At 42.4% G+C, this 23,172-nt stretch overlaps 1 protein-coding gene and 1 pseudogene across 5 annotated transcripts; one reads left to right on the top strand and one right to left on the bottom strand.

Moving 5' to 3' along the window:
- Nucleotides 1-1,016: 1,016 nt before the first annotated feature.
- On the bottom strand, nucleotides 1,017-17,869 carry Zfp275 (zinc finger protein 275). 5 transcript variants are annotated; one of them, XM_087599236.1, is made up of 7 exons: nucleotides 17,720-17,869; nucleotides 15,525-15,600; nucleotides 8,739-8,830; nucleotides 8,182-8,296; nucleotides 7,055-7,156; nucleotides 6,735-6,835; nucleotides 1,017-6,278 (listed from the first exon to the last, which is right to left on the bottom strand). In XM_087599236.1, exons 2-7 carry the CDS (start codon nucleotides 15,550-15,552, stop codon nucleotides 5,673-5,675), a joined length of 1,044 nt encoding a protein of 347 aa, XP_087455362.1. In that variant the 5' UTR covers nucleotides 15,553-15,600; nucleotides 17,720-17,869; the 3' UTR covers nucleotides 1,017-5,672. The 5 variants fall into 5 exon arrangements, with proteins under 5 accessions (XP_087455362.1, XP_087455360.1, XP_087455363.1 ...); NM_001106343.1 differs by having other exon boundaries at nucleotides 1,132-6,835; nucleotides 17,720-17,835; XM_087599234.1 differs by lacking the exon at nucleotides 8,739-8,830 and having other exon boundaries at nucleotides 1,017-6,835.
- LOC120099540 (U2 spliceosomal RNA) lies at nucleotides 7,576-7,727 on the top strand (annotated as a pseudogene).
- Nucleotides 17,870-23,172: the final 5,303 nt, after the last annotated feature.

Raw genomic sequence — 23,172 nt, 5'->3', positions numbered from 1 at the left:
GCTCTGGAGAAGTCGGAGATGGAGAAGCTACTAGGTTCATCAAGGAAGGGGCACTAGGAGAGGGAGAGAGGGAGGAAGATGAGGGGGGACAAAAAGAGAGACAGAGAGAGTTCTAGGCTGTGTACTCCCTCCCTCCCCAACTGCATGTCCAGGGTTGCTAGACATACTTATACACACTTAAGCTTGCTAGAATCATGCTTGTAAACACTTAAGGGAAAAATAGATGGAATTATTAGTAATACACAAACCCAAAAATGACAGTTTCATTTCTCACAACTGGCTTGCGAGCAGAAATAGCTAAGCTGGGTTTAGTGCAGAGGCACTGGGAAGCAGAGAATCAGGTAGCTGTTATGCCAGGCTCACGTAAATTTACTAAGAGTCACTGGCTGTGCTGATGGGATCCTAGAGGAAAGATGATTAGGCATCCCTGAGTCCTTGCAAGAATCTAAGGAAACAACTTCTTAGGGAGTCATGCTTCTTTTCTAAAGTATTGTTTTCCACTGGGTCTCCCATCCTCGAGTTTGTCTTCCCCCAACTGGGCAGCTGGCTTTGCATTTGAGACATTTGTATCCGATCTCATTTTTGAGGCAACGTTTATCAGAGAGAGGGTGCCACTGGCTGCCAACAGGACTTCCCACTGCTGTCTCTTCTCAGACTTAAGAGGTAGGCATACTCTCAAGTACCCAAAGCCATTTGCCACCTCATTCTCAGACTCGAACTGACAAGTCAAAATCTGGACTTTGACTTCCATCTCAGATTCAGAGGTGGGGAGCCAATCAGAGATGGAGAAAACAGTTTCTTGGCTACAGGTAAACCTCCCTCTCCCCCTACCATAGTGCTGCCTGTCCCCTCCAGGTGTCCAGTAAGTGCAAAGACCACCAATCTTAGCAGAGATCAAGCTGGCAGCTGAGCTCAGTACCAGAAGGGCAATTTTCTATGTGGAACTATCCCATGGTGAAGACAATGGGAGGAGTTGATAAACGAAGCACAGATAAAATGAGTCAAGGAAGACCTAGGCTATTTAACATATATTTATTGAAATCTACTAGATGCAAGGCACTGTGCTAGATTTGGTAGGGGATTAGACATGAAGGGCCACCCCTGTCTTCTAAGAGCTCACAATCTAATAGGTTGGGGAAGGCTGAAAAAAGGGGAGGAGAAGTCAAAACCACAAACAACTCTAGTGCAAGGCTAATTATAGTGAGTGCCATAAAACAGACAAGAGAATTAGACTGGGGAAGAACAAGAATGCCTCTAAAACAATACAAACTGGGGCAGGATGTAACTACTATTCTCAGAGATACACAAGTAGCACTGAGGATCATGTTCAAATATACCATTTCTATTTTTGAAACTAAGTACTCAAACCAATGTAATGTGAACTACAGAATGCAAGTACACTAGGAATAGAGGTGTCATCAATCCCCTAATCTAGCGGGTTTGCTGGAAATAGTAAAACACTTCCAAAACAGAATAGAATGGGCTACAATGAGCTCATGTTATGAGTCAAATGCTGTTCAGAAAAGGAACTACACTCATAAAGAAGATCATGGGTTAAACCCAGAAACTAAAAGGCATAGGTTTACACCCATCTTAGTGAACAGAGTACAGTACCACATTTAAACAGGTGTTCATGTCAATCAACTGGATTTAGGCCAGGAATTTTGGATGGGTAGAATGGGAGGAAAGCCAGCAATACAAATCTTCTCAGGAAGCAGCCCAACTGTCAAATGCAATTGGCTCTTGACAAATTTCAAAAAAGTACAGACCCATTCAAGTTGGCTAACGGCATGGCAGGGGGTGTCTATGCTGGGGACACACATAGACTGATGAAGACAGCTGCCAGCAATCCAGGAAGATACAGCCAAGCCTGTTATGGTGGGGCCCACGCAGCTCTGGGCAGAACATGTAGATCTCCTTGGTTCTACTTCCATGGGCAACTCCTTGAAATACCTTGTGCATCCCTCCATGCCTCCAATACCAACCAGACATCAGTTTCCTCTTTTGCATTTCACAGTCCTAAAAGGCCAAGTCTACCTTCTCTAATTAGGTCTGACTGCTGGTTGCTGCCTTTGGGTCAGGTGTCTGGGGTTGGTTTAATTAATGTGGTCCAGAAGTGAGGTGGCAAGTCACGTGGCACACAACAAGGCCACAGCCTAGAACTACAGGCAGGGCGGGTGTCATGCCACTTCAAGCACAAAATCAAGCACATAGAATGCAGTATCATGGGAGAAAGATGCTCACACGTCTTTCTGGTGATCTGGTGGGATTATTCTATTAATCCAAGAGTAGGCATGATACAACCAATTGATATAGTTAATCATAATAAGCAGCAAAATGGTAAACATTTGCTTTTTAAAAACTTCAGCAAGTATTCAAAAACTTGAATAAAAGTCACAGAGGACTTCTTTCTTAATATGGTAAAGGGATGGATCTCTATAGAGAGCCAGAATTTTATGTAATCCAGCTGCTCTCCACTCCCTTGCAAGAAGAATGTATGTGGTTAGAAAGAAAAGTACAATGAGGTAGATACACAAATGCATAGACAAGCACACACTGCAAGAAATGTTTGCATTGGACATAGACCATACACCTAGAGGATCCAAGGAAATCCACCCCTACATTACCCAAGGCAAAGGATCAAACTATGGGCCACACGTTAAAGCCACAACACTGACTGCATTTGGAGAGAGTAGGGATTTCGCTGCCAACACCGTTTAAAAGCTGATCTGACAACAATCATGGAAAAGACACCAATTTTTAGTGTTAACTCTGAAAAAGGATTTGTTCAAGAGAAAAAAATTACAGAATCCAAACTAGAAAAGAGTAGAAGAGGGTAGGAAGGGGTAGGAAGAGACGTCCTGCCCTAGCTGGGCAGTGACTACTCTCTGCTACCTGCCAAGTTAGTGTTACTCTAGACTTCAATAATATCTTTTGTCAACCTTGACAAATGATGAGTGACTGAGCAAGAAATGGCATTCTTTCAAGGTAAAGGTGCCAAGATTTGCCCCCTTGTGGATGTCAACATTTCTTACCCAATAATAGCTGTACAAAGCAGGTCCTAACAGCTCACAATGAGAAAAGTAATTAGAGAAAGAAGTGGGTTCAGACTGGCTCACAAGAAACCACCAGAACTGAGCCCACAGAGCAACAGGAGTTGCTATATAGCAACTGTTGTTGGCTTCTCTCCAGCATAGAGAAGGCCTACAGGGCCACTGTGGTGGCCTGGGGCTTTAGAGGGGCCCTTTTAACCAAGATCATAGAGGTCATTGTCAGTTAGATCTTGCTTCCCAGGATGGGGCTGGAAGCCCTTTCAGGCTGTGCCCCAAAGAAAGTCCAACACTCCTCACTAGGGGGCCAGAAGGGTACAGTTTCTGGTCCTGTAATATCCCTCAGGGCACAACTGGAAACTCAGGCCACAGCCCCGATGTGGCCACCTTCTTCAGCTGCTGTTTCTTCTGAGGGGGCTTGCCGGAAGCAATGGCCCAACTGCAGTGTGATCAGTTTCAATTTCTGTGCCACATGAACTGTCAGGTGGCTTCCTGTTCTCTGATCTTGTTTTATTGCCCTCTTGGGCATGGCTTCTCCAAGTCCTAGACCAGACCTGGTGCAACCAGCTTTTGTGGCATGGCAGGCAGGCTACTGGAAGAACAAAGCTCCATTTCTCTCCAGGCCTATATGTCATCCTTCTTAGATGTGACAGTAGGAAGTGATGCCAGAACACATGGGCAAGTTTCTCAATCTAGTTGCCCAAAGCAGAAGCCACAAAGTTGATCATTCTCATTTCAGAGTCACTTGTTTGGAGGAGAATGAAGGTTACATAACAGTACCAGTCAGGTCAGTCTTCTGTGTCTGAAATGTTTCTTACATGGAGCTGCTGCTCAGTCACTGAATCCAAAATAGTCAAGGCTCCTGAGAGCTTGAAGGATGGCTAGCTGCTGCCACACTGGGACCATTCTGTTGGTCTAGGGAAGCTGAGCCCTGCTGCTGGTAGCTGGGGCTGTACTGATGAGCAATCACAGAGCGCTCTGAGCAATGTATGGCAGACATAGTGGCCAGGTTGTATAGTCAAGTGCTGCCCACAGAGAGTCTGCATCTTAGATGTGGCTTGGGCCTGCCTCTCTGGCCCACTCTCATCCAACCTGCCCGCCTTGTATGGTCACTTTCTTGATGGGCGGGCAATTTAACTTTTCTTCTGTAAATAAATTCTCCAAGAAAAGGTTATCATATCTAAGTACTGAAGCAATTAAAATCACAGGTTAACAGACAAAAAAGAATTCAAGGATACGTAAAAAAACCTAAAACTTGCACAACAAAAATGTAATAAGGTACAAAAAAAGAAGCAATAAAAATTAGAAAATAAAATCACAATTGATATAGAAAGAACTACTATATAAAGTCAGTATTTCCAAGGTAACTTGATAACTAGTCAAAGGAGATGAACGAATAATTTGCATGCAAGAAAACAGAAATACTATGCATAAAAGATAAGACTAGCAGTCAGGAGGCCTGAGGGGTCCACCCCAGTTTCTGGTGCTAATGAGCTGTGTGACACCAACAAGTGACTTTAACCGAGTACATACACCTCCTTGCAGGCAGCATCCTTGTAGGAAAGGCACACTCCTTAGGAGAACCTTAGGAGGTAGGGATTGTGACTACTCCCCACTTCAAAGCTGCAAACGGAGGAAGTGCTGTAAGGATCTTCCAAGGAAGAGGTGTCATTTTACCTTTATGTCCTGAAGATGTCCCTTTCATTCAGGAGTGCTCTTACTGTCTTTTGAACAAAATGATACTGTGTGAGGACAAAGTTTGTTTTGGGTATTCATAGGGATTACTGGACTGAATTGTCTTAGCAAAATGAGGCAAAAAAAAAGTTTATCTTCGGCCCAGTAAGTTTTACTAGGAGTATGACCCAGGAGTGATGTCTGAAAAAATCACCACTTTAAATAGTGATGTTGTAGGTAGAGTGATAATTCAAAAACACGCAAAGAATGGTACTAATATTATGTTGTTATGGCTTGGGAGGAGACTTCTGGTGAAAGCCTCACCCAGGGATTGTCACAGTGCTACCATAGCTTAGATCACTCAAACAGGTTCCCATGCTGGTGAGGTCAAAAATGCACATCAAGACTTAGAAACAAAGGGAGGATAGTGAAAAAGGAGTATTTTCTAAATTAATATATTATTTCATAAATGTGATTTACAATGCATATGCATTGCTAAATTAATAAATTAAATATTATGGCATTTGAGCATTATATTTACATCCCTAAAATTTTATAAATTCAAGTACGCCAAAATCTTGGGGCAATTTTCCTTTCATATTGATGCCATTGAACAATGCTACATTTCTCTTAGAGACAGAGCTTGGAAAGGACCTCCCAGCTCCATACAAGACCCCCATTAGCAGACTTTTCTTCTCATTCTGGATGTAAAGACTGAAATACCTTGATGATACCTTCTGCCAGGAAAACTAGCCAATATATGTTCAAATGGTAAAAGTTATTCTCAATAGGTGTACTGGGAATCAGTGATATTTATAAATTGCTGGTGGCAGTATAAATCATTTCAACCTCTCACACAATAAAGTAGATAAGCGCTACAAAACTGTTCATCTCCTTTGACTGAGCCATAGCCTCTGCAGACACGTGCTATGGGACCCACGGCAGTGTTTACTCGTGATGGGAGGGCTGGTGTTTCTGCAGTGCTGAGCGCCTCTTGAACACTCGACCACACTCACTGCACTCGCAGCGTTTAGCCCCACTGTGGATCCGACGGTGGCGGCTCAGGCCTGAGCTCCTCCTGAAGGCCTTGCCACACTTGTCGCACTCATAGGGTTTCAGTCCGCTATGGATGCGCCTGTGCTTGATGAGGTCAGAAGGCCCTCGGAAAGCCTTGCTGCAGTCGCCGCACGCATAAGGCCGCTCACCACTGTGGATGCGCGTGTGCTCTAGAAGGCTGGAGCTCTGGCGGAAGGCCTTGCCGCACTGGTTGCACTCATAGGGCTTCTCACCGGTGTGGATCCTCCGGTGCTTGGTGAGCTCTGAGCTCCTCCGGAACAGCTTGCCGCAGTGAGGACACCCGTAGGGTTTGGCGCCGCTGTGGATGCGCTGGTGTTCTGCCAGGCCGTTGACACCACGGAAGGACTTGCCGCAGTCATCGCAGTCGAAGGGCAGGTGGCCCGTGTGCATCCGCTGGTGCTTGAGAAGTTCCTGGCGGTCCAGGAAATCCCTGCTGCACGCCTTGCACGCAAAGGGCTTTTCCGAAGTGTGAAGCTTCTGATGTCGAAAGAGGTGGGTGTTGGCTTTGAAGGACTGCCCACACTCCTCACAATCAAAGGGCTTCTCTCTGCTGTGCACCCTCAGGTGCTGACTAAGGCCTGCGTTCTTCTTAAACCTTTTCCCGCACTCCTCACACTCAAAGGGCTTCGCCTCCCTCTCCATTTGCTCCCTCTTTTCCAAGGCATCTTCCAGAGCCCAACTGGGGCCAGGCCGGGGCTGAGTGGCCACAGCTGCGTGGCTCTTCCTGTGCTCATTAAATTCTGACACCCCCCTGAAGACCTTCCTGCAATCGCCACACTCCCAGCCCTTCTCCTCACTGTGAACCCTCTGGTGCTGAACAAGGAGCACTTTAAGGCGGAAGGTGTCCCCACACTCTTTACATGCAAAATGGTGTTCTACGGGCAGATTTTGTGGGCTCCCTCCCCTTCCCCCAGAGTCCCCATTCTGTTTGACCTCAGAGCTGGGGTCATTGGCCCTCGGGGAACTCGTGGATGCCATCTCTTGCAGCTGGGCTTCTTCACCCATCTTCTGGTGGGAAGTCGCAGAGGTGCTTTCTACAATGGTAAAGTGTAAATGAGACACAACGGTATAGAGAGGGCCCAGGAAAATAATCCCCTCTCCCCCCAACTGCTGAGCACCAGGAAAGACCTTGAAGCCATCAGAGGCAAACACAGGAGAAAGGTGAGAGAGTCCTGAGTCTAATTTCAAAACTAAGAGCTCAGCAGCTGCCTTTAATCCTCTCCCAAATTTCCTCCTGTTTCCTTTATGCTCACCAGGGTGCTTATTGTGATCTGTGCTGAGGGATGGATCTGATACCAACAGAAGTTGTCCTTGTGACAGGTGAGATACCAAAGCCGGATTCACAACAGGAACTCCTGTTAGGAAGAAGAAGAAGGCAGCCACTGATGATGTCACTATGGAGGAACGGGGAAGAGCTGTCTATTACTGTATTATATAAGTCATATATGTAATTCAAATGTACTTCTCAAGGGCAAACTCCTTCTGGGGAACGTAGGAAGCAGGCTCTGGGTCCTCTTAGCAGAAGCTCCGGAAACATGGTAGGTAGCATCTTGGCCAGATGAATGTATCCCATTGCCCACTGAACATCATACTCTTTCCAAAGCTCTACAACTCTCAACAGTTCCTCCTTCTAAAAACTCCCTACCCCATGCAAACATGTGATAGATAAATAATTCTCAACAACGAGCCCTAATCAACTGGCCATAATATAATATAAATTCATACACACACACACATATATATATATATATGTGTATATATTGATAAAACTGATATGTTGTCTCAACCTTTTGGTTGAAATCAAATGTAGCATCTATTCTGATCAATTTAATGTGTGATATAATCTTTTTTTTTTTTTTTGGTTCTTTTTTTCGGAGCTGGGGACCGAACCCAGGGCCTTGCGCTTCCTAGGCAAGCGCTCTACCACTGAGCTAAATCCCCAACCCCGTGTGATATAATCTTAATCTAAATACAATATATTAAATTTTAAAAGTACTCTAAATTATCATAACAAGATTGCTCTAACTTCTATTTTTACAGTTATTTATTGTGTGCCTGGGTAAGCATGTTGTCCTCTGACTTCCACAACTTGCAGAAATTGATTGTCTCCTCCTACCTTATGGGTTCTGGGGACTGAAATTAGGTCAGTAGGTTCTGCGGCAAGCATCTTTTCATGCTCAGCCATTTAACGGACTACTATTCTAATTTCTTTCAAGTGAAAGGCTGGAATGGAGATCTTTCCATGCCATGAGGAGTTTGGGAACTGCTGTTGAGTGTTCTCAATAAGGAAGGGAAAAGTGAGGTGATAAGGGGTGGCCATGTATCTGCAAATCCATTTTCAGTAGGTGGTGAGTCTGAGAAGTTCTGGAGACATCCTTACCAATGGAGGTCACAGCCCGGGAATATGCCAGTGCCTGCTGCTCCGGACTCAGACTTAGACTCAGCCACTCCTGTTCTGTAAGGTGCCACGGTACAATATCAAATGACACCAAATCCTGAAAGAAATCATATTGATAGTCTTTTTACCTAATCTGTAATGAGGTAGGGTGGCACTAGTGATGCCAGGGGTAAGATATTAGGCCCTGAAGTATTCACATCTGTTTATGTTGCTAATATGGAGATCTAGCCACAATCTCATGGAGTCCTAGAAAGAAAACATGGTCACAAAAAAGGAGAGCTAGGTTGTCTGGCCCTGGGATTCCCACTGTCTTCCCAAAAGACACAGACTCAGCTCTCTTATGTACACAATGGGTATCATAAGCACACTGGGGATTCATTCCTTGGCAGCCTGTGGGAGAGAAGCAGAGGACAGGAAGGAAGGCAGTGGCAGGGTTCATACCCTGTTGCATGTCATGCTGGGGAAGAGGCAGAGGCTGAGGCCAAAATCAGGGAGCAGTGACAAAATCTCAAGCAAGGCAAGAGGAAAGCACAGCTCACCTGGGCCTCCGGCATCTCAAGAGGGACTGCCAGGACCTGGTTTCCTGGGGTTCCGTCTTGGGGAAGGGCAAGACCTTGGGGAGCAGGCGGAGCTAAGGAAAGTGAAAAAAGCTGTGAGTGACAACAGCCCTGTTTTTTGGTTCCCTGGGATGACATTAGTGATTTTCCTAGCTTTAAAAATCTTGCAGTCTTCTCTCTCAGGCTGACTGAATGACAAGGCAGCGCATAAGTATGCCTGAGAAAACATATCTGAAACAGTAGGAAAATAGACTGGAAAAGAATTAATATAGGCAGACCAGAAGGAGGCAAGATAAGACAAACAAATGCTAGTCCAGGCACAGTTGAAGACAGCTACAGAAAGCTGCTGGCAGGAAGAATAGCTGCAAGAGACTGGTTGACTATAGGGTTCCCTTAAAGTAAGCCTGGATGAGGTCAATATTCATACTACAGAGGGAGGAAGCACACTAAAGAGAGTAGCAGAGAAAATAACTCAGAAATGAGGTATCTTTTTTTGGATACCTAAAACTGATGGGGCAACTGAAAGGAGGAGAGGTCACAAGGAGCAGGAGCCTGGACTTCTTACACCAGTGGTAGAGCCTTTAAAAGCACACACTGATATAACACTGAGTCATTGGGTGAATACCATGAGGAACAACCCTCTTGAATGTTCTTCAACAAAATGGAAGGTTGGAAAAACAGCTGGAGAAAAATACTTCTAAGAAAAGCTCTTTAAATACTGTAATGATAAAGAAAAGATCTCAAGCGAGTGTGTGTGAATGTGTTACCTTTCCCTCCATATTGCAAAGTCTGTGAGCTATTGTAAGATCTTACCACAGACGTCTGTGCATTATAGGCCTCCCACTTCAGTGAGTTCAAAGAAAGAGCCACATAGTTCATGTTCTGATGTCAACTCAATTCAACTCACAATTAAGGGAAAAGGAAACATTTTAGTACTGGCTCAAGGACTACAAAAAACCTGGGACTCCAGAAAGACTTAAATATGTTATCTTAGAAGGGGTGAATGGAAATTCCTATGTATGGCCATGATGGAGTAACAAGGAACAGATTTAATATCTGCAAACAAGTTGCAAAGCTGTGCTCAATAAGTTTTTAATACTAGGACATTGGGAGCACAGGATCAAGACCCGCAGATAAATAAATGAGGTGAGTTCTATTAACTATTCAGTGTTCTACCTGGAGGTAATGTCCTCCAGATTGAGTGTGTAGGAAGGATGAAACCACACAGAGCTTAGCAACCTCATCAGAAGCTTCTAAGGCTAGCATTCTGGGTGGCAGACCAGATGGGCTGGAAGACCAGGTTTCAGAAAGCATAGTGCCTTGTAGGAAAAAGAAGTGAAAAAGAGATGCATAAGGTTTCCCTTGAATCTTTTCTGACTGCAAATATTGAGCGAAATGCCTAAGAACTGTAAGCTGAACAGTTCTTAGGACACATAGAGGTTAAGGAGATGTTCAAGGTCTGATCAACTCACATACAATCCTATGTTTCTCCCAGAACATTCAGAAGCCAACACAGAAGGAACATGGTTAGGAATAATGGCCTATTCTTAAAGCCCAAACTACAAAAGATCTGCCTTATAATATTTTAATTATAGGTTTCAAGGACATTAAACTGACCTATAAATAACTACTCATAACCCTCAAAGTCTAGACACTCAAGAATATAATCATTATGAGATCTACTTTCCAATAAAAAATTATTGAACTACCAAGAAATACAAAAAATGTGACTTACAGCAAAGAGAATTAGCTGCCAACAGGAGCATCCAGAAATGAGTAATATAACTTATAGATAAGGAAAATGGATTATTTAACTATGGTCCATTACTGAAGGAAAAATGGGGATACAAGGCAAAAATAGGATATGAAAAGAACCAAATGGAACTTCTGTAGATTAAATATATATAAGAATAAAATTTCACGGGGTACAATTAGATACTACAAGAAATAGTGGAAACATGAAGATATAGCAATAGAAGCTATCTAAAACAAAACCAGAAAAAAAGCTAACATAAATTTCTGAAAATGATAAGAGGAATATCTTAAAAGTAGCTGGAGGGAAGAAATGTTGGGAAAGAAAGAAAATAATTAACTATTGTAATAAAAGACTGTCAACCAAGAATTCTGTAGTCAGAAAAAAATGTATCAAAAATGGAGAATAAATGAACATTCAAAAATGAAGGATAGATGAATATTTTGGACAAACGCTGGCATTTAGACAACTTACCCATAAATTATACCAAAGTTAACATTCAGATGGAAGGACTTAGAGTTACATAAAGAGACATGACACTTTCAACTTCTGCATTTCAATTTTTTTGAAAATTTAGGTGAGCATTTCAAGAATAAGCAGTAGCTAAACATATGAACATGTGTTTTTAATCAAGCTCCCCAAGACTGTGCTGAATGCTAATATTCCAAAAGAAGAAAAGGGGAAAAGAAGATATGGGACAAATGGAAATAAATAGTAGGATGGCAAATTTAAACTCTATCATACAAATACTTACAGTAAATATAATGGACCGAGTACTTTCAAATCAGAAGGTAGAGACTGTTAGATTGTATTAAAACAGAAGACTATGGGCTGTGGAGATGGCTCAGCGGTTAAGAGCACCGACTGCTCTTCCAGAGGTCCTGAGTTCAAATCCCAGCAACCACATGGTGGCTCACAACCATCTGTAATGGGATCTGATGCCCTCTTCTGGTGTGTCTGAAGATAGTGACAGTGTAATCATAATATATAATAAATAAAATATTTAAAAAAAAACAGAAGACTATGTACTGTCTAAAAACAGTGCTAAGGATACAGACATTTTAAAAGTAAAAACACAGAAAATAGTATACTGTAACCAATATACTGAAAAAGTATATGCAGGGTGAGTGACCAAGGTGGGTCACAGTTCTCAAGTTTCTAGTGCAAGGTCCTAGAACTCAATGCAAGAGAAAACCTTGAAGGTTTCAGCATAAAAAAACAATAGGTGGCCAGACTAAGATAACATTTCAGCAGATTACAAAATTGCAAATTTTTGGGGTTGGGGATTTAGCTCAGTGGTAGAGCGCTTGCCTATCAAGCGCAAGGCCCTGGGTTCAGTCCCCAGCTCCGAAAAAAAGAAAAGAAAAAAAAATTGCAATTTTTTTTTCAGAAGAAACAGGTAGGGGTAATATTTGATTGAAAATTCAAAGAGGGGAATAAGAGAGGAGAAAATATATACACATATAGTTACATTTTCATAGAAAGAAGGAAAATGCTGAGAGTGACCAGTAGCTAGAATAAATATACTAATTCAACGCTTGTGAGACACAAGGAAAGAGACAAGATCTGAAAAGGACTACTTTTTTTAAATTCATTTTTAGACACCAAGCTGAATTTCACTAGTTTCAAAAAAGGTGCCAATTTTAGATAACTTTGGTAGGCAAACCTGTGATCAGACAGATGCTTAGCATGCCAGAGAACAGGGCTGAGACCAAGGAAATGGCAGGAGAATGGCTCTTGAGGTCAGATAAAATGACCAGTATTTCTTGGCATACCCATATGGGAAAAATAGACAAAGAGAAAGGATCAATGGTAATCTATAGGCAGTCTGTGAAGAGGAGTGACCAGAAAGTCTAAGTACAGATTTCTTGAAGGTATGGATAGAAGGTTTAATGTGACTCTAAAGTCCTGGAAAGCCCTTCTACCCATTTTTAGCTAATTGTTTAGCAAAAGGGCTTCTTCTCCAAATGTGTGAGGTCATCTCCAGTTATTCAGTGGACAAAGCAGGGCTCCTCTGGCTTAATGCTTCTTGCTAGGCATTCAATGCCTAGTTTGATTTTGGCTTCCTATACAAACACAATGAACTGGTCATAAACTTATTACATGATTTTGTTTTTAAAACAATTCACTTCCAATTGACATTGATTTTACCGAATGAGATGGAGAGAGAGAGACATCACATCACATATACACTTCTGGAAAAAGATGGTCTATTATAAGCCTTTTCTTGCCTACACATAATTGTATAGCCTACTTCTATCAATCACCCCAACACACCGACCTTCATGCAGATATAAGATGCCAAGGCTATGGCCCTCAAAGCCCATAGACCTGCCAAGAACATTATCTCTTATTGCAGGAGGTTCCTTCTAATAATTCTGGCGTAAACTCAAATGTCACTTCCTTACAACCTTTATTCTCCAGCCCTGGCAGTTTAATCCAAACTAATGAAAAATTCTCTTTTGAAGTTGCTTTTCTCAGAAAAAATCTGATCCAACAGGATAGGACCTTCTTTCCACAGGTTACCCCTATGTATGTATGTAGCAGATACTGGTACCATATAGGACATGATGTAGTGTGGAACAACTGATTAGTGTAAGCAGGTGGTGTGTTGAATGGAGCAAGTTTCCTTTTATGGAGCACACGGGATGAACACTTGGAGTTGCTTGTCACATGTCACTATCACAATTAGAACTGGTTGTTATCACCACTGTTTTCTATAAAATAATGTACGATCCCCAGTATCCAGGCCAGAACCAAAAGATAGTGGCCACTGTGTAGGCTTCATGGAATGGACATATGTTTGGAAGCTACCTTTACATCATACCATCAACATGCCATTTCAGAGCATCACTACATAAATACATGCATATTTTCCTGTCTCTTACACACACGCACGCGCACACACACACACACACACACACACACACACACACACACGCACGCACGCATGCATGTGTGCACAGAGGTCTTCCATATCATCCACCTTTAATGGAACAAATCCCACTGAAGTGTTTTTTCTTAATTGGGATGATTAACTGTTAAAAGTACTGAAACTACAATCCCCAAAGACTTGATAATTATCCTTCCTATTGAGCAATAGGAGTGGCCTTTCCTATACTAGTTCACCCCAGGGATTTGGCTTGAGAGCACTTTAGGTCCTGCTGGCTACGTGATGGCCACCCACAGTAACAGAGCCCTTGAATACACAGACAATTTAGAAGGTACTCATGAAAAGAAGAGGGGAAAAAGTAGGTCCTGTTTTCACAAAGGAAACTCTGCCCAATTAGCTAAGTATAGGAAAATCATTCAAAATGTTACTACACATGAATCCCACTGTGGTTAAAAATAAAACTACCATCGATCCTGAAGACAATTGGATCACTTAACCTCTGTGTTGTACAATTATTCTACTTTAAAATGGTGGAATTAACCTAGAAAAGAAGCTGGATGCTATGACAATAGTGCCAATTGCAGGTGAAGTGGATCTTTGGAAATGAAAGTCAAAGCAATTCCATACAGAACATGAAAGTCATTGTAGTGCACCCAAAGGACACAGACTGTAATGTAATCTTGAACATAAGTCACTTTCATTTAGGACAGAAAAGCATAGCCTGAATCCTAAAGATTTTCCCACAGTATACTACTACCGCTAACTGAGAAAGAAAGCTAAGAGAACCAGACCATTGCAGGAAAACAAACCTTCAACTTTTAAGGCAAACAATGGTCTTTCTTTATATGGAAAACAAAGGCTCAGAGTATCCATTCCCAGAGCACAAAGGCTTCATCAGGGTTAACTGTGAATTTCATATTGGGCCTTGCCAAGTTCACATATGTTGCAGCTGTTTAATAAACATCTGCTGTTAGAATACATGTGCAGCAGTCGTGTCAATTGCAAGACTGGGTAAGTATGAATTTTAAAACACCAGAGCTCATGTGTTGAGCAAATCTTCCTGCTTCAGAACAATATGTAACTTTTTAAATGAATTAACATATAGTTATTGAGACTTCTCACACGTGTTTCCTGCAATACTAGTTGTAGAATCATCCTATCTCCATCAACATATAAATAAAATATGGTATCCAGTCACAATAGAGTTCAAACTGAGCAACTTATTTGAATTTACTTCATGGAATAATAAACACTAAGAAACCCAGTATTTTATTTTTTCCCTGAAAGAACAGAAATTGAGAGCTGAATTCAACAGACATAAAATAACCTATACCATAAAAATAGGAAATAATTTGGTGTCCTTTGTACTTCCTTAGATGGGCATTATCTTTCTGCGGCAGCAGGGGAGGAAGAGATAGCAATACCACTCAAATAAGACTCATCTGGAAGTTTCCAGAAGCTTCTACGGGTGCTTCAAACACCTAGATTGCCTCAAGTATTGAAATGAGAATGTGCAGTAGGAATATCTTCAGGACATGCACTCGTTTAGGTTTTATCATCAACTTGACACAAACCTAGAGTCACCTAAGAAGAGGATCATTAATTGAAGAATGGTCTCAATAAAAATGTCCTGTGGCTATGTTGAAGAGACATTTTCTTAGTTGATGGTTGATGTTGGAGACCATCTTTAGCACGAGGGCTAAGCAGTGAACCAGAGAGCAAGTCTGTAAGCAGTGCTCCTCCATGCTTCTTGCCCTGGCTTACCTCAATGATGGATTATGACTGCGAAGAGTTAAGCACATAAACCCATTTCTCCCTTACTTGATTTTGCTCAGGGTGTTTTATCATACCAACAGAAAACCAAACTGCAACAGATCACAAAGATAGTGCTGTTCAGTCCCCTTTAGTGCCAGAGTAAATGTGCTTCAAGTTTACAAACTCTCAAAAGGGATCTTGTCCTAAAATTGTCAGAACTGTTTCTGGGCAGGTAGTTCAGCAACATTAGCATACATGAACTTCCAGAACTCAAATACTTCTTCACTATCTTGTACCCCACACATGGGCCTTCCAGCAGCACAGCAGATTTACCACCTTCAGACAGGCTATAAACACTCAGACTTACCTAAAAATGACACACAGGGATGACTCATCTCGTTTAGAACAGTTCCAAGAGATTAGTCCTGTGGAGAATTTCTAACCTGTTGGATTGAAATAAGTTGGGTGAACAGAAGCAGCTCATACGTGTACCTTCCAGGAACCTGTCCTGCTCATACTGAGTTGAATCCTGAGAATCAAGGGCAAGACAAGCTGTGTAATTAAAATGGTACTTCCAAGGTCTGGATATGCCTTAGTAAGTCAAGGGTACATATACTGAGATGACCCTGGGAACACAGGTGTACCTGCTCTTTATGTTCCCAAATGAACCTGGCATACCAAAAGGTGAGCAAGAGGCCCATGGGCCCATCTTGTACTGTGAAATCTGGCTACTACTCAAAAGTGTAGAATCCTAAAAGACCAAAAGGGATGACTGTCTTACCAGGAAAGTCTGTTTCTCTTGGAATATTTGTGTCAGTGTGCATTTTTTTTCTGTATGTGTGGGTGGGAAGGCATCTGTTTTCTCAGTTTTGCCTGGGCACCTATCTCTGTTGAAGTTTCCCTCTTTATTTCATTCTATAAAAAGCCAGAAAGTAGACCAGAAGGGGATTTTATATTGTTTGTTATGTTTAATTGAGGAAAGGTTTATGTTCCCATTTCTCCAATACACAGTGACATCTTTCTAAAAATCAAAATAAAATTTAAGTATAGAATCATGGAGGTACACCATCTGGATATAAAAGATTCTAAACTGAGAGTATGGTGAGATGCTATGAAGCTGCCCTGAGCCATCTAAAGGGCTCAGATAGTTATAGAAGGGCTGGATCACTGTTAGAAACCGAGCTAATGATTCAGTGAAAATTCTAGTGGTAGAACCACAGGTCTGGGTACCTGTTACAGAACTGCTCTCTTTCAACATGCAGACATTGGACCTGTTTAGAATTTGGATGTTCCCCCACACCTCATATCAGACAGCTTTCCTACTCAGGAACTTCCTTCTGAGGCTATGCTGGTTGTCAGACTTCTGACAAGAGAACTCAAAACTATTTAGCCGATTTTTCCAAGGTGTCTGTCATCAACAGAAGGCTAGAAATCACTGCTCTATGGCATTCTAAATACAGATTCAAGACCACTTTAGGGCAATGGACAGACTGTGTCAGACACTGTGAATGTTGTTTCTATAGCAAAGTCCAATGGGAGAAGAGGTAAGGTACGTAGTCCTACCCAGGAGAGGTACTATTCCACTAGTCCCATCTGAAATTTTCTCCTAAAGGAAAATGTAGAGATTGAGGTTTAAGAGGAAATGTTCCACTGACCAAGGAGACTGGAGAGGGCTGCCTGCCTCTGAGTCCAAGGCTGGCTAGAGGGTGTCAGCTGGCAAAGGGTGAGCCCTCTGGGAAGAGAGCCAGGAATGGGGGTGGGGACACTGAAAAGGACCATGGGCTTTGGGCAGCAGGCAAGTGGGAGTATGCATGTGTGTAAAAAAGACATGTAATTAATCACCCAAATATAGACTGGAGGAACCAGCAAAGGAGTTTAGAAGGGGGCAATGGAGTGGTGCCAGAAAATGTGGTTCCCAGGAGGGCCATGGTAGAATGCCTCTTCATCTGGCAAGAATTCCCTTCTGCACTCCCAAATTTCTGCCCTAAGAAACGGTACCTGCTCCCTGCTCCCTGCTCCCGTGCAGTCACTGCTCAAATGGAAAGGTAGATCCCCTTCCCCCACCCCCAAGCCAGAACCTTCTTCAGGGCCCCAGAGGTCCAACCCCTCCCCCATACTAGGGGGAAAGTCCCTTCAGCCCTTATGGTAGCCCTAAGGCCTCCGTGTCACTGGGGGCTGTGTGTGTGAGTCCATCCCCAGCTCCTGACCTGTTCCCAGTCCTTAGCATCCTCCAAAGAGCAACACAGGCCTCAACACATCCGCGATTCCCGCCTTGGACTGTTGCCCGCAGCCCTGCATGAGAAGGCCTCAGGGCCTCGCCATGCCCACCCACCACTAGAGACCTTTCCCTTTTGACCCCTGGTTTGCTCCAAGGCCCAGCAACATGCCTTTCTACAAAACGCCCCCTTCCCCGTAAATTCTCTCGAGGTCCACGCACTCACACAGGCCTCCCAGCACAGCCTCCTGCCGCCCCACAAGCTCTCTCGGCCACATATCCTTGCTCACGCGCACAATCTCAAGATCACTCGAGCTGCACATCCCTCCCACAGTCCGTACGCTCACCCGGCCCACGGCGCCTGACTCTGTGCCCTCACAGAAGAAGAGCGGCGCGGTGTAAGCAGGCCCGGCGTGGCAGGAAGCGCCACGGAGCCGCCTGCGCCTGGCGGAGCCCTGTAGCCCAGCAGCGCGTTTCCGGAGCCGGGGGCGCCGCCTGGGGTACTGAGATCGAAGCCCCGCCTCGGCCCCGGTCCCGCCCGGCCTGTTGGCTGCGATTGGCCTGAGAGGGGGGTGGGACAGAAGGGGGCATGTCTGGGGCGGGGTGAGGAGAGGAGGTGGGCTAGATGAGACTAGGGAGTAAAACTCAAGGATCCTAGGAGATGAGCTTGGAACAAATGTAAAACGAATAATGAATAAATAAATGGGCAAAATGGTTAGTGGTGGAGACAATGAAGAAACTGGCAAGGCCAGGGCCTTCAGAATGATGGTTGAGCTGGAGAAGGGCACTCAAGAGGAGTGCAGGTATCCAATTCCCTTCATAAAGTCATGCATGAGCCCTCTCTGTGCCAGACTCTAAGAATACAACTGTGAACAAAGCTAGACCCTCATGCCTATCTTAAGAGCCACACATCAGGCACCGCAGAGTTCCTGTAAGAGTACTGTATGCGTACTAGGGACCACACAGCAATAAATAAACAGTAACCCGAATTTCAGAATAGCAGTTCATACCACAAATCCCAAAACAAGTGTCTTTGTTCAGAGGTGCTGTAAGCACCTGTCAGTTCAAGATGACTTTTGGGACTCAACTTCACTGCTTTTCATTTGTGCATCCTTGGCGACACAAGTAACTTCTTTCTTAAATATACTGACTGGTTTCCCGAGGGAGGCACTAATAACCAAAGAACAATACAAGCCACCACCAGAAGTTCACCCAGCATCCATCCAGGTGATGTTAGGAATGACCGGATGTGTGTGTGTGTGTCTGTGAAACGTCAGCATCTGTGGACAAAAGCAACACCAAAGGTAAATACCTATAATTTTGACATATCCAGCATAAGAAAAGAAAGTCAAGTGCTGGAGAGATAGCTTGGCTGGTAGAGTGCTTGTCTTGCAAACCTGAGGACCTGAGTTCACTTCTCAGTGCCCATGTCAAAAACCAATGAAGTGTCCATGAAGTCCTTGAGTGTAGTCTCAGTACTAGAGAAGTGGAGGTAAGTGAGCTGGACAGCCAGCCAGACTAGCCTGTGTGATGATCTCCGGGCCCCTGAGAGATTCTGCTTAAAAGAGCCATGGATGACACCTGTTATTCTCCTCTGGCCTCCACAAGAGCGTGCACACGTGCACGCGCGCACACACAGACACATGTATATACTGAAACATGCAAATATAGACACATACAGACATGGACACACACGGAGGGAGTTCTAGAGTACAGGGAAGAAGGGAAAAGAAGTTCTAGCAATAATGAACATAATGTACTTTCTATTCTTGTCAGATAGATAACATCTTTCTTATTTTCTCCCTATATCTTATTATGAAAGCGCTGCAACATACTGAACATTAGAAAGCTGGTGCCTACATACCAATCTTTAATCTAGTACAATAGCATTATGTTGCATGTGCTGGACTCTATGCTTGTCTTTATTTTACTGATGTGTTTCAAATAAGATGTAATTAGTACACTTCACTACTAAGTATTTCATCAAGTGTATCATTAACTAGAGGTCCACTTTTGTGCTGTCCTTTTATTATTTTTTGAGGCAAAATTTGCTTTCAGTGAAATGTGCAAATTTATATGGTAAGTTTTGACAGATACCTTTCCTAAACCCCTATCCAGACACAAACCATTATGAGAAGTCTGGAAATTTCCCATTCCTATTCCACACATCCTATTCCACGGGAAGTCACTATTCTAAAATTTATCACTATAGCCAGCCTATTTAAGTAATTCCTATTGTACATGAATGGAACATATAATATGTACTGTTTTCTACTACTCTGTGTCTGAATTCTTTACTCTGATACTTTTGAGATTCCTCTATATTGTAGAAAATATATTTCCTTTCCTATCATTGCTGAGTCATTTGTCATTGTACTTTATCATGTGGGCTGTTTCCATTTGGGATTGTTATTTACTATATGAATAATTGTGTATGATTTTTGAGGGAACATACGCTTTTATTTTTTTTCTGGAGTAAAAATATGGAAGGGAGAATTTTCCACGTCAGAGGGTAGTTGTATGTGTTATTAGCAACTGCCAGAATGTTTTTCAAAGTGGATACACAATTGAGACTCCTACCAGAAACGTGTGAGAGTTCATTTTCATCCTCATCCCCATCAACATTTGTGTTGCCAGCCTTTATTTTTATCCATTCAAGTGGGTGTGAAGTGATTTCTGTGATCATTTCCTTGATGACTAATTACATTAAATATGTTTTATGTTTGAAGTGCTTATTACTGTACCTTTGTAATGTGGCTGCTCAAATCATTTGCCTAACTACACAGTTCTCTCTCTCTCTCTCTCTCTCTCTCTCTCTCTCTCTCTCAGTGTGTGTGTGTGTGTGTGTGTGTGTGTGTGTGTGTGTGTGTGTGTGTTTGAAAATAAAACCATATATGCTGGAATTTGACATGCAATAAATTGCATGTTTAAACTATGGTAATTGAACTGTGATTAAAGCACCATAATTCAGTAAGGTTTCATAAACATGCATGCAACTACGAAGTCTTCACTTAAATGAAGTCAATAGTATATCTATTATCCTCAAAGTTTCATCAGCTCCTGCTAATCTCTTTCTCCGCCTCCCATATGGCCAGGTAGCCAATGATTTGCTTAGTCTTCCCAGAGTTGTTTGTACTTCCTAGACTTGTACATTGCACCCTGTTTGGCGGCTTTCAGTCAACAATGTGGTGTTATTCTTTTTCTGTTGTATATCTACAATAAAAAGTCCAGAAATTGTCAATCTGATCATATTAAGAAGTGAGAATCTTAAGAGATGCTACATGATGCAGAGATGTTTGTTTGTTTGTTGCTATGTTTTCTTGCTATCATCTCCAATAAAATATTGAACAAGAGGTATGAGAGTAGACATCTTGATTTTAGAAAGAAAATACCCACTTTGTGATCTTAGGCATGACATGACTTAAGGGTTTGTCACAGATATTCATTGTCATGTTAAGAAATTTACCATCTTGTTTTCTGGGAGTTTAAAATAATTCTTTAAAAAAAATCTGTAATGGATGTTGGACTTTCTCAAATATTTGTTGTAACTACTGAGTTAATAAACCAGTTCTTCCTTTACTTATTTGTTAATAAATTTAATTACATCTTGACTTGTATTTCCTTGGGCAACTCTTGTCATGGTGTGCAATACTTTAACATTTTTAAAGTCGCATTGCTAAAATAATTTTTAGGATGTTTTATGTATGAGTTCATAAACCATATTGATTTATAGTTCTCTTTTTCATTTTATGAGATAGAATCTCACTACCAAGACTACAAAAAAAGAATAGCAAAGTAAATGCAAAATAAGTAAGTACCAGGAAGGAGGTATGAGAGACAAGAGCAGAGATCAATGAACTAGAGAAAGACAGACTGGGGAGAAAATAAGTAAGTGATATATATCTTCAAAAATAACATATTTATAACTCTTGGAAGGTTAAATAATGAAAAGGTGATCTATGTAATCATTGATATCAGAAATGAAAAAAAAATATTACCACAGATCATTTAGGTATTAAGAGAAGAAAGAGGGTATATAATGGGCAGCTTCCACCAATCATTTAAGAAATTAGATAAAATAGACAAAAGCCAATTTTCCAAACCCAGAAGCATAACAAAATAAAATATGAATAGCTTTAGAATTTGTAAATAAACTTGATTTTCTGTTAGAAAACCTTTCTAAAGGGTTTGAAGTAGTGAGAATTCTGGAATTTTGGTTTCTTTAAGAAACACAAAACTATGGGATATAGGGCTGCTTCAGATTGTCCATAGCAGCTGACTGATTTGCCTCATGCTCTAACAGTGGCATGGTTTTGCCAGCTGTAGTTAGTTTCTGTGATTGTGTGACATTTCAAATTCTGGGAACATTTCAAAGGGTATATAAATGCTAGGGGCCTTAGAGGTGGGATTGGTGGTTGGTGGTCTTTGCAGGAGGTGGGGGGGTTGCAGTTAATAGTCGTGCTCAAAGAAGAAACAAGAATTAGATTCAAATCTATATCTATATCTCTATGTCTCTATCTCTATATCTATATCTAATCTTCTTCTTTCTTCCTACCTGGTGATAGGAGGTAAAACGTGAAGGGACTAATGGATGGGAAAAGAACAACCCACAAAGTAGCAAAGACCAGTTACAGTCTAGGGAGCTAGCTCAGAGGGTAAAAGCACTTACTGTCTGTGGTGACTATTCTTGGCTGTCAACTTGAGTACATCTGGAATTAACTAAAACTCAAATGTCTGGGCATGCCTGAGAGGGATTTTTTCTTCTTTTTTCTTTTTATTAATTAATTTACATTACATCTCTATCACAGCTTCCCCTCCCTCTTCTCTTCCCAGTTCCTTCCTCTCATGTCCCCTTACCCCATCCTCCCTCCCTTTTCTTCTCAGAGAAGGAGAGGCCTCCCATGGATATCAACCTGCCTTGGCATATCAAGTTGCAGTATGGCTAGGCTTTGTGGCTAGACAAGGCAGCTACCTTAGGGGAAAGGGATCCAAACGCAGGCAAGAGAGTCAGAGACAGTCGTGCTGTTAGGAGGCAAGTTGTTGTTTTTTTTAATTAAATAATTTGAAGTGGGAAGACCACTTCTAATCTATATCTTTGAGGTAGGGAGAGGCACCTTTAATCTCTAGGCCATGCTTTCTGTTGGCAGCCTGTTTAAAGGACAAAATAGAAACTCAATCTCTTTGTTGTCTCTCTGGCTGGCAAGTCTATTCCTTTACTGGCATAGAGCCTACTTCTTCAGGATTCCATTATATGCTGAAGACCAGCTGAGATATCCAGCACTGTTGACTGAGCAACTACTGGATTCTTGGATCTTCCCTTAGTATTGTTGGGCTATCAGGACCAAGGAAGAAGGTGAAGAGTGACCCAGCTTTGTCTGACTCAAGGCCAGAACTTTTCTTGGATTTGGTGACTGACTAGGAGGTTGCAGGCTATGTATGTAGTGTGAAGGACTGTGATGAGGAGCACAGTCAGTCCCTTTGTTGTGTTGATTTGTCCTAAAGAGGACAGGCTGTGAGTGCTGTATGGCATGGGAGACCTGGTGTCTTTTCTCTTGCCCATTATTTGCCACAATTATGAAGTGGAAGGTATTTAAATGTACTTGTTGCTCCTGGCAGCTCCAACCCTTGCCACATCAAGCCCTTACAACACAGATCATGTCCCTAGGGCAACAATGACACCTTCTTCTATCTAGTTCTGTGCGCTGTTCAGAAAAACATCACCCAAGGTAACTAAGATGGTTACAGTTCTCTACCCCTAGCTTAGACACTCATTTGGCCCCAGCTTGGAAAGGTCTGAAAG

Source organism: Rattus norvegicus, chromosome X (genome assembly GCF_021556685.1).
Source record: "Rattus norvegicus strain SHRSP/BbbUtx chromosome X, alternate assembly SHRSP_T2T, whole genome shotgun sequence".
Taxonomy (NCBI): Eukaryota; Metazoa; Chordata; class Mammalia; order Rodentia; family Muridae; genus Rattus; species Rattus norvegicus.
This window is presented reverse-complemented; position numbering and strand designations above follow the sequence as displayed.

What these genes read in the sequence shown, in the direction of transcription:
- Zfp275 (NM_001106343.1), bottom strand. Translation starts at nt 15,552, where the DNA reads ATGAGTCATCCCTGTGTGTCATTTTTAG. An exon ending in TCCCTGTGTGTCATTTTTAG is followed by an intron (nt 8,831 to 15,524) that starts GTAAGTCTGAGT and finishes CACTTTCCTTAG; the next exon opens with CTCCGCCTGCTCCCCAAGGT. An exon ending in AGATCACAATAAGCACCCTG is followed by an intron (nt 6,836 to 7,054) that starts GTGAGCATAAAG and finishes TTACCATTGTAG; the next exon opens with AAAGCACCTCTGCGACTTCC.